Source organism: Chelonoidis abingdonii, chromosome 1 (genome assembly GCF_003597395.2).
Source record: "Chelonoidis abingdonii isolate Lonesome George chromosome 1, CheloAbing_2.0, whole genome shotgun sequence".
NCBI classification, from domain to species: domain Eukaryota; kingdom Metazoa; phylum Chordata; order Testudines; family Testudinidae; genus Chelonoidis; species Chelonoidis abingdonii.
In genome coordinates this window covers 354307616-354322222 of record NC_133769.1, presented here as the reverse complement: position 1 = coordinate 354322222, position 14607 = coordinate 354307616, and the positions used below count along the sequence as shown (strand labels likewise).

The window sequence follows — 14607 nt, the reverse complement described above, 5'->3', positions numbered from 1 at the left end:
TGACAAATAATTCCACTGCAATGAGACTCTGCAGCAGCTTTTGTTGTTGTCAGATTTCTGTAATTTTTGTTTCCTTTCTTTTCGTTTTTCTTTTTTTTTTTTTAAGCGTGAAGGGTTTCTTGGAGAGTGATATTTTGTGAGTTTTTACTCGATTTAGTCAGGTTATTTTGTTGTGAAAAGAAAACGGAATTGTGGTTGGAACTTTTGCTATTTTTGGTGGGAGTCCAGTTGGCTGTGGATACAATCCTATTGATGATGGCAAGGGAAGATCACTCTCTCTACATGATGCTGCAACTTTTTGTTTGGCCTTTCTCCTCCCACTCTTCACTTTCCAACGCAGGCAGGCTGTGTGGCCTGTGGAGGTGGGTCAAGCCAGTTTTCTTTTGGCAGACACCTGGTGAGAACCGGTGCTTTATGGTATCTCTCCTTAGACATTTCTTGTCTAAACTGACCAGCCCTATTGTCTGTCTCGTCTCATACTTTGGAAGCCTGCTATTTACCCTTATCTGTTGCAAAAACAGACTATCCTATTCTTTCTTCCTATCTGCTAACCGTTATGATCCATGAGAGAGGCTTGAGCTGTCTGGAGATAGCTCGTGACTGTAGTGGCAACCTCAGGCAGACGTTAAGAAGCAGGTCACAAACCTCCATTCCTCTGACTATTCATTACTAGTCGCTCTCTACCTTGCAACCCTTCCTTCTTTGACCACGTAGCTCAACACCCGTACCCAACATCAGTTCCGCATAATCTTTTCCACAGTGTGCTTAGGACGTATTAGACCTGGTCTACACTACGTGTTTAAACTTGATTGTAGCAGCATTAATATTTAAATGCTGTACCCTTCCACACAATGAGCCCTTTATATCAATAAAAAGGCTCTTTTTAAATCGGTTTCTGTACTCCTCTCCATGAGAGGAAGTAGTGCTAAAATCAGTGTTACTCATATCGGATTAGGGTAGTGTGGCCGCAAAGCGACGTATTGGCTCCCGGGCGCTATCCCACAGTGCACCATTGTGCCGCTCTGGACAGCATCGAACTTGAATATGCATGCCAGGTAGCAGAAAAGCTCCGTGAACTTTGAATTTCATTTCCTGTTTGCCCAGCGTGGATGCTGATCAGCACGACCGTGGTGATGCAGTCCCAATCCAAAAAAGAGGCTCCCTCATCCTACGGGAGGAGATGCTGGATCTGATCGCTGTATGGGGAGACAAATCTGTTCTATCAGAGCTCCATTACAGAGGACAAAGTGCCAAAGCATTTGAAAAAAATCTCCAGGCTATGCGTGACAAGCGTAATGGAAAGCCAAAGAATCAAATGGATGCTCATGGAGGAAGGGAAGGGGTACTGAGGACTCCAGCTATTCCACAGTCCCCAGCAGTCTCGTAAAGCATTTGCATTCTTGGCTGAGCTCCCAATGCTTGTAGGATCAAACACATTATCCAGGGTGGTTCAGGGTATAGCTTGTCAAATTACCCCCTCCCCCATGAAAGAAAAGGCAAAAAAATTGTTTCTCAACTTTTTTCAGTGTCACCCTATGTCTACTCAATGCTGCTGGTAGACGTGATGCTGTGGCACTGAAGAGCAGTATCTGCTCTCCTCCGCTTCCCAGTGCAGACGGTACAATATGACTGCTATCTGTCCTCATCTTCAGCTCGTAAGTGCTCCTGGCTGGCCTCAGGTGAGGCCAGCCTGGGGCACCTGGGTAAAAATAGGACTGATTCCTGGTCATTCGCAGTAGGTGGTACAGAATAGCTGGCAACCATCTTCATGATAGAAACTGTGACCTCAGCAGGGGGCACCTATGACAGCAGCAGACAGTACAGGACAACAGATAAACATCGTCTTATTGCCAATTTACAATAGCACAGCAGACAGTACAGAATGACTGATAACCATCTCACCTATTATGCAAAGGCAAATGAATGCTGCTGTGTAGCGCTGCAGTACCACCTCTGTCAGTGGCATCCAGTACACATACGGTGATAGTGACAAAAGGCAAAACGGGCTCTATGATTGCCATGCTATGGTGTCTGCCAGGGCAATCCAGGGAAAAAGGGTGCGAAATGATTGTCTGCCGTTGCTTTCATGGAGGAAGGAATGAGTGACAACATTTACCCAGAATCACCCGCGGCACTGTTTTTGCACCATCATGCATTGGGATCTCAACCCAGAATTCCAATGGGCGGGGGTGACCGCAGGAACTATGGGATAGCTATGGGATAGCTACCCACAGCGCAATGCTCTGGAAATCGACACTAGCCTCAATACACGGATGCACACCGCCAAATTAATGTGCTTAGTGTGGCCATGTGCACGCGACTTTATACAATCTATTTTAGAAAACCAGTTTATGTAAAATCGGAATAATCCCGTAGTGTAGACATACCCTCAGAATACTGGGAAAGGGGGATCCTGCATCAGCCAATGGTCTAATATCAGTCACCTCTGGAAGTGGCTTATGCAGTTCGGCAAGAACTTTTCTTGGTTTGAGTACGGAGGAATGGATTTATAATAGCTATTTTTGAGACTAAGTCACTCAGCGCTGCCTTGCTTTATGATTGCCTGGGGAAATACATTAAGTCTAATTTGGTAATAATTCCCATCCCATGCTGCTGAATGAACAAATCAACTACTTGTACACCAAGTGAATGCCAAAGCAATGGTGATATGTTTAACAGGTGCTTCTGAGCAAGGTTGCTGTGAAACACACAGAAATCAAATTTAAAAATTCCACGGCTGCAGCATCACAGCCTAATATTTAAGTCTATTTAAAAATAAATATAAATGTCAAAGATACTTTTCTGAGTTGTGCCTGATGTGCAGAAGTTGTGAACAGACCATACTGGGAAAGGCTCCCAGATAATATAGCTAACCAAACAGAAAATACATTTAACTAACATTTACATGTTTATGGCAGTTTTTTTAAAGTCAGTGAGAACTAAAAACCCTACTTGTGACCTTGTGTTGCTTATGCTATAGGAGTTCTGTTTGTCTCACATGGCCAAGAAAGCAGCAAGTATGGTTGGAACAGGATCTTAGTAACGAGATCCAGCTACATATTCCCACCATGAGTTTTATTTGCTTTCATATTTGAATTAAACTATGTAAATATAAGAGGACTGAAGTGTTAAGTACTGTAAAAGCTAATACCAATAATTTAAATCTGATCCTTAGATGCATGGAGAGCCAATGCAATTACAGCAAAGGGTGACAAGATAATACAGAGCTATGGAACAAATGTGCCATGAAAATTTAAATAGACTGGAAACTTATGACAGATGAACCAGGAAGGGCAACCAAGAAACTGTGACAATGATCTAGTTGAGATATGACTAATGAATAAGCCTGAATCTCAATGGCAAAGTGCTATTAAAAACTTGCAAATTTTGTGAAGGTTAAATAAATGTATCCAGGGCTTGCCAGCATCATTAAACTAAAAGAGCAGTAGGCTGGAAATCATTATCAATTTGCATGAATCTTTCAACATGTGCAAAACTCAGCTACATTGGGAGTGGATGTCTTCCAAATTGTAAAGTCAGCGCACTCGCAAATCTGCCTGAAAGTTTTCACCTGTTCTTGATACAAGTAAAATGATTGTCACTGATTAGAGAAAAAATATTTCTTCTTTATACTTTTTCAGTTTATTTCGGTCTTTCTGACAGCAACAGGACTGCTTGTAAAACTACAACATATCTACCGTAGATACTTATACGGCCTCTATCTCACAGTCTTTAATGCATTTATCCTCACAAGGTAGGGAAGTGCTATTATCCCCTGTGACAGGCTGGAGGGAACATCTGTGTCATCTTATGAATTCCAGTTCTGTTTTGTGAACACCATATGGTATTTGAAACTCCCTTCTGAATGTAACTTTAAGCATACTTTATGTAGCAGGAACTTGACTCCTGGTGGACAGAATATATACCAGTGGGAATCTGTAACAGACACTGAATGGGTTTGTTTATGATGTTAGCTAAGACATGGTAAATAACACAAGGTAAAATCCTAGGCTTCCCTAGGCTTCCCCATTGCCATTACCTTGACCTGCTAAATTGTGTTAAACTACAAACTGCCCTGTCTTCACTGGGATTTCACCTCATGTTACTTTCTACATGCTAGCTAACTTGAGGGAAGAACATACCATTTCCCCCAAAGCCCCAAAGAAAACAGAAAAGGGAGCACACAGAGATGTTTAGACAACATGAACAGATAAGAGATCCAAAAGAAAAAAAGAGACACTGAAAAAACTGTAAGGAACCAAAAATCAACCTACTTACTGAAAGAAGGTTACATTTTTTCAATTGATGCGATGATGAAGTATAACACTATGACCACTTCAGGTCAACAAACAATCAAATAGCTTCCACTGTCCTCACTCTGCAGAATATCACGCCCTGGCCTATTTCCAAGTTGGATAATTACATTTTGACTATTTAAATCCCCCAGCAGTTCCAACTGGATAAAACTGTCTTCATTTATACACAACATGACATTATATAATAATTCGCAAAGCATTTGGGATCCTTCTGTACAACAAGCACTATTTGCCTATAAATCATAATCATGGTATGTTCAAGATGATCTCCCTTTAATTGTTCAACATTCATTTGCCTGGTACCATCAGGATATGTCAGCTATCCACAAAGGCTGGCCCTGCTCCTTTTTATCATCTATTACAAATTCATACAAGTAATAAAGGAACAAAGATTCCTATACCTGCTAGCTCTAACTAGATTTTGCCAGAATGGTTTGCATGGTATTCCCACTGAAGTCCAGAAAAATCGCACTGACAAAACTGAGAGGAAAGATGATTCAGTGATCAGGGAGCTAGCCTGGAACTCTAGAGACCTGAGTTAAATTCCCCACTCTGCCACCAGCTTCTTGGGTGATCTTGGGCTAGTCACTTTGTCTGTGCCTCAGTTCTCCATGTGTAAAATGGGGATAATAGCACTTCCCTCCCTCACAGGGGTACTGCGAGTTTAAACTAAGGACAATAAAGTACCATACTCAGGTACTACTGTAATGAGGCTGTATAAAGTATGTGAGATAGATCAATCACCCTTACAGGCTCACCATAGTGATGAGGGCCAAATAAAATTTTAGATTTACATAAAATCAGGCCCTGGGATCGCACAATATATCTTCATTATATCATATGATCAACTATTCTAGGAGGATACTTTATGGAAAGTTTGACTGTGATTTAAAATCCTCTTTGTGCAGAACACTCCAATCATATGTTCAATTATTGTGCACACTTTGAAACATAAACCCTCTATTTCTTAATTGCACACTATCAATATATACATGAAAGAGAACTACAAAGATGCTAATGAGACTATGTATGCAAAATATAGCCTAAGGCTACAGAACCTTTTATCCATTAAAAAACTGAAAATGAATTGCAGAGTTACCATCGAATTCATTACAGCACAGAAATAATGAACATGATGTAGCTGAACCTTTTCTTATATTGGAAATTTGCTCATTAGCTCAACATACACTAGATGGCGCACGTAGTCTAGGCTGCCAAATCCCAATACTTCTTCCCCCAAAGGAGGAAAAAGAAAAGATAGAAGCTCTCTCTGCCTCTGCCTATCCTGTTTGGAAGAAGCGTATGAAGGAGAAAGAAAGCACATTATGATACTCAATGTAAAATATTTGATTACTAGGCCTTTCTATAGTTGCACTCACATGAGCATGTTAAAGAGTGGAACAACAGGGAAGGAAAAGGACACTGCTAGCCAAGCGATCTTTTCTGAGAAGATGCTGATCTGTACACATGGAGCTGAGCTGGCCAAAGAACAGACAGTGTATAATAAAGTGCTGTTAATCAACCAGACACAGTGTTAAACTGTGAATAACGAAAGTTGCCTTTGTAGCTTGCAAGGAACAGAAGTATGTTACAAGGTACCCTCTCTTTTTTTGCACTCTGAGCACTCACAGGCAGCTGCACATTACCTCATTGCTCATTCAAACAATGAAGGATGAAAAGTGCCTTTGTAGGATGCCACTCACAACTTTAGAAAAACAGTCATAGCATAGTACTAAAATATACCAGGTGAGAGCCTACCCTCTGAAAAAGATGCACACACCTATCTGAGGGCAAATTTGACCCACTGTATAAATCATAAAATAAAAATTGTATTATTGACTATTGGTTAAAAAAGGTTAAAGAACCTAAGTGACTTAGGAACTGAGTCTTATTGATCAACACTTTCAAAAATTTTACCTAAAATGTTCACAAAGTGAAAACATAACATTCTATAAGACTAGATTATATTGTCACAAACAAACATGCAATTTTAAGCCCTTGGTGCGGCAATCCCAGTTCAAGCAGCAGAGATGAGCAAACTATAAATGACAACACTGAGTATTCAACACCCACAACTGTGGCCAGAATTTTAGAATAAGTGGGCAGGTTTTCAAAAGAGCTCAGTTGTATTTTAGAACCTAAATAAGGGCCAGGCTTCCAAACGTGTCCAGCACCCAGCAGCTCATTTTACATGCTTGGATAGATTTTCAGAATAACTTCGCACCTTAATATGCTGAGAGCTTTATTTGAACATCTAGCCATAAGTGTCACAATGAGCTTTTGAAAGCTTTTGAAAGTTGGGCCCTTATTTGAGACTACATCTAAACTGTGAGCTAGGGGTGTGATTTCCCATACTCCCATATACATACACTCACAACAAGCTAGAATGAGTATAAATAGCAACATAGCCGTCATGGCACAGGTAATGGCAACGGAGGCACAGCTTAGCCATGTCAAGTCATGGGGTATGGGATGGTTTGTAGTCTGGACAGCTAACCCATGTCTTTGCTGCCAATACCGATGCTGCTGTGGCTAAACTGCTATTTATACTCATGCTAGCTTGATGAGAGCTGGAACAAGTGTGTGTAACCCCCTAGCTTGTAATGTAGACAAAGCCTGAATGTCTAAAGGGGCATTGGGCTGGTTTGAAAATCTTGTCCACTCATGTCTGTCATCTTCCCAATCCATGGGACCGCAGGGTTATTAGTTTTATATAGGATGTTATAAAAAGATGGATATATGTTCACACATGCACAAGCACAATGTGATCTAAAGCTTTACAGCATGAATCTGGAATGAGAACATGACTATTGTGGCAAAGCCCTGAGTGTGTTATGCAGGCCTTCCCAAAAAAATGCTACTAAATCTTTTACAACATACGCTGTTCACAATACATGGTGAGGTATGTCATGTGGTCTACAGAAGGAAATATAATCTTCCAAACATTTTAATCCCTTCCAGGTACTATTTGGGCCTGAGAAGGGGGTCCAGCCTTTTGTTCTATGGGTGAAACATTGAATGAAAAGCCAAGGTTATGTTTTCCCAACACATGAAAAGACAACCAACAAGAACTAGTAATGGGCCAGCAAAAATGACAGATACTTACAGATAAAAGTTGATCTCCTCTCTGCAGCTCTCCACTGAGATCCGCTGGACCACCTGCTAGGATGAAGGATATGAAAATGCCTTCCCCATCTTCTCCTCCCACAATGTTAAAACCAAGTCCTGTGGAGCCTTTGTGAAGGATGACTTTCCGAGGCTCTCTGTATAGAAACAAAATGGCTTTGTTTACCCATTCAGATAGTGTACATGCACCACTTAGCATCTCTGTCACACTACTTTTTCTTTAAGACAAAAGAGCAGGCTACTACCTAATAAACCCATTTGATAAATGAGATAGGTGTATTCGCTGGGGAACATGCATAGTGTCCTATTTTTTATTTTTTCAAGACAGCTGAACATTTCCACCTATTAATTTACCCTATTGTAATGGATTTAACTAAGTTAAATGGTGGATTTCTGTGATAGGACATTTTAAGGCATTTGACACATTTATTTACACCAATACCATATATAGCATTGGTAAACAAACAATCTACATTTTTATAGCAGGTCATCTTTTATGCTCTGGGTCATGCTAAAAACAACTTTAAAAACAAACAGAGAAAAAACACAGTAGATACAAAGGGAAGCTCTTCCAACTCTGCCCTAGCTGGATCAAGTAACATCAGTGTTTAATATCACCAAGTTCAAAGCAGAGAATCTTACACGAAAGTCTAGTTTGACCTTGTCAGGAATACACATCTATGGGCACACATAACTGCTTTATCACCCAAGGGCACCATGGGTATTTTTATTGTTTTCAGAAGTTGCTCAAAATTACATGATCAATAATACCTAGCTCTTATATAGCACTTTCAATGAGCAGAGCTCAGAGTACTTTACAAAGGAGGTTACTATCATTATCCCTATTTTACAGAGGGGGAAACTGAGGCACAGTGCAGTGAAATGACACACAGCAGGCCAGAGTCAGAACTAGAATCTATGTCTCCTATTTCCCAGTCCAGAACTCCATTCCTTAAAAAAAGTCTACCTAACATTTGATTGAAAAATAAAATGTATCTTCCAGATAGTTGTACCCAATATTATCTACAACAAATACAGTGCATCCAGTTTATGGATGATAATACATTTTCATAAAAGCTTCACGCTCTTGGGGTTTTGGAACAACATTACGTGAGTTCTGAAATTGTTCCACAGTGTGGTTCATATTTTAGTGGAGAGATTATTTTGTGAATAACCTCCCCTCCCATGTGTGACTCCCTAACCTCCAGAGGCAAAATCTGTCTTCAGTGCAATAGGTGTCTTGCTCTTTATGAAAAATATTCATCACATTGAATAACATTTTCAAAAGCATCTTAGTAATTTCACAGCCTAAGTCCCTTCTCAGAGGGGACTTCTAAGGCACTTAGGCGCTTTTGAAAATTTTATCTACTGTCTACTTTTGCTCTTCCCCATCTGTCCAATCTCTCTCAATTGAAAACACCGTGTGATCAGCCACTTCTCCCCAGATGGCCATGAACCATGGTTTCAGAGCCTCTGATTTATAAAGGATCAAAATATCTATTTCAGAGATCTCCTACCTCCACCTTCCCTTCAGATAAAATAGCCCCTAAAACTGCAGAATACACTTGTAGGGATTCCTAAGCCTAATTGGTGACTTTTTAAAATGTATTTTCTTGATATTACATCAGCAATATTGTAGGATATAAAAGGGGAAATGAAGCATCAAATCCCCCAACTCCTTCTATGAAAGAAGTAGTTGCTTTCCATATTGTGAAATGCAACTCGTGCCTGCAAACCAAATACTTCTGTTAATTATTCCCATCAGTCTTTTAAAGCAGCTGGAGAAAGGTCCAAGACTGACCAGCCTGGAAACTGACATTCTCTGTTTACCATCTCTGATAGCGTGTACTCATCTCTCATGAGTGACCCCTGGTCAAGTGCGTGTGAGCCTCCACTTTCACTCCCTGAAGCACTCCTGTAGCTTAGGTTCTCAATTAGTCCCGTAGTCTATCAATGGTCTCAGTCCTAGTATCGAGCCGTACTCCACGGCTTTCCTCCTGGAGGCAATGTCTTCGCCCTCTCTGAGCCTTTCAGGCCTCGGCTCTGCTGCGGAGCCACTAAAGGGTTCAGTTCCTCTTCTGGGGTGCCTCTAAGTCCAGGCCACTTCCCCAGTGGTTAATGGGGGATGAAGGGGCCCAGCCCCACCCACTACTCTGGGTCCCATCCAAGGAACACTATAGATAGCAGCTGTCTGCCATGATCCTTTATCTAAGCTGTGCTGCTGCTCTGATTTCCTGGGCCACTTCCCCACAGCCCCACCTCTTCTTCACCCTTACCTCAGGGCCTTGTCCTGGTTGAGTTCCAGAATCCAACCCAGGGTTCCTTCTCGCTCCCTCCAGCTTCTGTCAGCACTTGTGTCTGAGGTCCTGTGGCTCCCTCAGCTAGCCAAGTACATCCTCCACACTCCTCCAGCTCCAGCAAAGAACTGCTCTCACTCTGGCCCTGCCGCTCTGGTAATCCTAGCCTGCTGGGCCCTGATTGGCTGTGTCCAACACAGCCATTGTAGGCAGCTTCGAGGTCCCTCTCCACTGCCCTTTTCTGGGGCGGGGTGTGGCAGGGTCACAAGGCCTCCAGCAGGGGGTCTCAGAGGGTCAGGTACACCGTCACACGACTGAACAGGTAGTGTTTGCAGGTGAAAGGCTCTAAATCCCTTTAACAGTCCTCTGAGCTGTCCAGTCGCTCTGTGACTCACCTAAACATTAAGCCTAAAGGCTGCCTGCAACACAGTAGCAAGTTAGTCACTGTCCATACTGTCCACACTGTAGCTTGCCTAAAGCCTGCTGCATTTGTTCATCCTCATGTAATTGCTTGCTCCCTTGTACTAGCTGCTAAACTAAATTTAAGGCTAGAATTGTGATATGCTTTTCAATGTACTGCAATAGAAACAAATTTTCAATCCTGCGGACAACTAAATTTGTAAAAGTGTATGGAAGCATCTCCTTCCAAAACCTCCTAATACACTTAATCTGCTACCTGATTGGTCCTCAAACATTTTCAGATCCTAATATACCAAAACCACCAGTTCAAAGCATGAAGGCTACAATTTGTCCCTAGTCCCGCAAACATTGAAATATGTACTTAGCTTTACTCATGTGTGTAATTCCACTGGAGTCAATGGGACTACTTCAGTGAGTCATGTTACGTAAATGTTGATGTGACTGCAGAATCAGGGCCTCAGTCTTTACAAATGAACTCCTATTGAAATTAGTGGGTGTTTGCCTGAGTAAAGACCCATTATTGACACTCAGATGGTGACCTTAGTCTCATAATAATTTTCAAGTAAACTGTCTCCCTGCTGATTGATTCTTGTGTTTGATTTTTAAAAACAGACAAAAACAAAGGAGCATTTTTTGTAAGGTTATTGTATAAAGGAAACTGAAACCTTACTGGGAGGTATTAATCATGCTTTACGCCACCTCCCAATTTCCATCTCTTTCTTTATACTGGGTAGTAAGAGAACAGGTCACAAAACAGCTCTGGGGAAAGCTACATATTGTTCAGTTTTTGTATATCCTGGGGATTGTTTATATACAAAAGGTCAAGTATTTCTAACAAACAAGAAGATAAAGGTTTTCTCTCTTGGGTGGCTGCCATTCATTTGTTACATAGCAATGAATTTAGAACTACCATGGGCACATGAAGGTCAGATTTAACATAATTCAGGTCTTCTGGGTTTAAATGGATTGAGAAATCAAGTATTTATACAGGTAGTGTTGGCTAATGGTTAGAACACTGGATTAGGCCTCGGAAGACCAGCGCTCTAGTCCCAACTCTAACTCTGGTCCTACTTGGTTATCATGGACAACTTATTTCAACTCTCTGTGCCTCAGTTTCCCAATCTGTAAAACAGGAATAATGATGTTTACTTCCTTTGTAAAGCACTTACAGATCTACTGATTAAAAACACTATATAAGAGCTAGGTATTATTATTTACTTGGACATTTAACATTGAAAAAATGCAGTAAAGCTGAACAAACATCATCCAGGTGAGAAATCAGACTCATAGTCCATGTTCAGTTTAGTATTACCGTATATGACAGGCAGCTTGGGGATCCAAACATGAACACCCAACACTATAGCCAAAATAGGTCAATGCAGCTGGGTATTTACTGGCTACTAAGCTATACAGTTTGACAAAAAGTTGGCTCTGTAAATAATCAATACCATCTGACCAAGTCAGCAGCTTTGTGACTGAAACCCTGACAGCACTGTTTTGTAATTCTGACCTCTTGACAGCACAATTCACATTCTGCTCTTGGGTGATTATCTTCTGAGGAAGCTCAAACAGTGATGGGTAAAATGTCAGGAGCTGTGATTAGAACACAGGAGTTCTTGGCTCCCAGTCTTTCACGCAATCCATTTTGTTCCATTTCAGTGCATCTCGCAGAGAAGGGCTCAATAATAATGCACTTTACTTTGGGGAAATTCACTGGTAATACTGATATCAGAAAAATCATGGGAAATGAAGGACACGAACCAGTTTTCAGATATCACAAGTAATTGGTAGATATTATGGATTTAGTAAACAACAATACATGGCACCTACACATCGTTTTTTATCTGAGGACAGCAAAGCACTTTTATAACAATAATAAATTAAACCTCACAGCAACTCCCCAGAAGTAGATAAACTGAGGCAGAAGAAGACTGGGCCACTTACCCAAATAAACACACAAATGAGCTGGTCACAGAACTGGAAACTGAACCTTAAACCTTAAATTCAGTTCTATGCTTTAACCATCAGACCACATTCCAGGCACCAAGTAGGTATTATGTTTTAATATGTGCTTGAGATTATCTGTTGCTAATAACGTGGGAAGGGACAAGTCTAACAACACTTTAGTTGAATTCCAAAGAAAGAGTTAAACACGGAGGGAGTAAAGGTTGGCTTCTGGCATATTTAGCTATTCATCTGGCATATAAATTGCTCAATTTAGAGTAATCTTCTTTTGAAATGTTGATTAAAGATAACTGGGAACAGGAGCTTCAGTTGTCATGGTCCAAGGGGGACTAGGAGAACATCTGGAAAATGACAATAGGAAAACTTCTCTCCCTCTCTTCTATTAATATTTTATAAGAACAAAATTCAAATAGAACTGAGTGGCATGCAGGTATTTGCTTTATGTTAAGTAATGGAGATCCTCAAAAAATGAAACAAGTCAAGAGGATATTGTGCTGGTAAATATACAATAAGCTTAATGGATTTTTAATGAATGGAAATAATAAACAGCAGTTTAGAAATGTTTCTTATAGTAAACAAGCCGAGTAGAAAGTACTGTTTGGCTGCAGAAACACAACCACCAAAGCAAAGCAAGGGATAGTAATTTCAAGTAATGGACTGATTTTTAAAAATCTTACTATATTCAGACACTAGATGGGGCTATCCAGCTATTGCGAAGGCACACTCAAAAGCTCAGACACTGATTTTTCAATGTTTTTGAAATACATTCCCTCCTCCTCTCTCTTTTCAGTTAGATAGCACATTTAAGTATTTTTTTTTAGATAAATGCAGCTGAAAGTGTGCTTCTAGGTGCCAGTGCAGCCTCTTAGCACTTATGTATGTTCTCTGCTCTGCTGTTGCTTTGTACCAGAATACAGATAGAGCAGAGCAGCTTAGACACCAACCATGAATTAGGCAGGGAGAATGAAGAGAAAAAAATCACAATCTGAGAGAAGGAACCATAAAACGAGAGAGAGAGAGAGAGAGAGAGAGAGAGAGAGAGAGAGAGGAAATGAAGGACTGAAAAGAGAGAATTGGATAAAGGGGTGTAGATAGGAGAGACAACAAAGAAAAGAAAAGGGAAAAAGAAGGAAAAGACGAGAGGAGCAGAGACGAAGGGAGGAAACAAAGACATAACAAGATAGAAATCATGATGGGGAGGAACAGCCAAGCAAAGAGTTGTAATGCTCATAAGTGATCCAAAGCATTTCTTCCACTGAGTTATAAACGTGTCTATTCTGATCGCCTAAAAGATAGACTAGGTCTTCACAACAGGGAATGTGTCATATGTATATGTTCCATAAAGCACTGCACAAATTTGCAGAGCTAGATATTATTAAATGAATATTGTGCAATAAGTATATAGTAATAAAATGCTACTGGAAAATTTTCAAAAGTGTCCAAATAATTTAGGCGCATAAATTCCAATGGGTGCTTCTAAAAATTTTACCCTGCATAACAAAACAATTTTTCACTCTTACAAGGTAAGTCATGGTTTTGGTATAAAGAGACAAATAAATATCAGGGCAAACTTGTTTTCTTTTAATTTTTTTTTTCACTTTTGTTTTTCTATTAAAGAGGCACCAACACTTCTATCTGCAAGATTTGTATCTACCATCTTGCAAACAAAATATTAGTCTCTTATTGTAGCTAACAGAATGATGCTCAAAAATCTAGGAGTCCTCAAAATTTTACTTATCATAGGTACATAAATTCATAACAAGTATGGATTAAAAACCAGAGATTAAAAAAACGGCAAGATATATGTACTGTTATGAACATAAGTAACTTCTAAGGATGACTGTAACTGAAAAAAACTTAGTGGAAAAAATGCTTCTCTGTTTTTAATTTGCTTATTTTGTGCATTTGGCTGCAAGCTTTGTGTATCACCAATTTCAGTATTTTCTCTGAAATAATATCTTGTAATAGTACTTATCTACCTACCTCTCAGGAGCGTTGAGAGGATTAGTTAGTTAATTACAGTGTTTGAAACAGTCAAAGAGGCATTAAAAACACTAAAAACTATGGTATTATGTTTAAGGTATTAAAAAAACTAAAAACTAGCCCCAGGCCTAGGGCTGCCAATTTTGGTTGGATGTATTCCTGGACATTTCATCACATGACAGAAACTTAAATTAAAGATTAATCTTTAATTCCTGGAGACTCCAGCCCAATCCTGTAGGCTTGGCAACCCTACCTAGGCGTAGCGTGGTGGACATTAATCAACAAGGTCCCCCAAATTAGTAGAGACTTCTGAGAAATTTGTGCTTGATCTCTCTGTACCTCAGTTCCTGTTTGTAAATAATTCACTTATCTCACAATTGTATTGAGAGGACCCATCCATTAATATATGAGACACTCAGATACTATGGTGATGACCACCACAGAAAACCCATGAGGAGATTAATTATTATATTGTTATTTGTATCACAGTTAACACTTAG

The 14607-nt window shown here is 40.2% G+C and overlaps 1 protein-coding gene across 16 annotated transcripts in view; it reads right to left on the bottom strand.

Annotated features, from left to right (window-relative positions):
* DLG2 (discs large MAGUK scaffold protein 2) overlaps positions 1 to 14607 on the bottom strand; it is a 1558615-nt gene that overhangs the window by 319013 nt on the left and 1224995 nt on the right. For all 16 annotated transcript variants that reach the window (XM_075061772.1, XM_075061757.1, XM_075061758.1 and 13 more), the window contains one exon: positions 7423 to 7579. In XM_075061772.1, coding sequence (XP_074917873.1) covers positions 7423 to 7579 — 157 coding nt within the window. The remainder of the gene's footprint in view (positions 1 to 7422; positions 7580 to 14607) is intronic.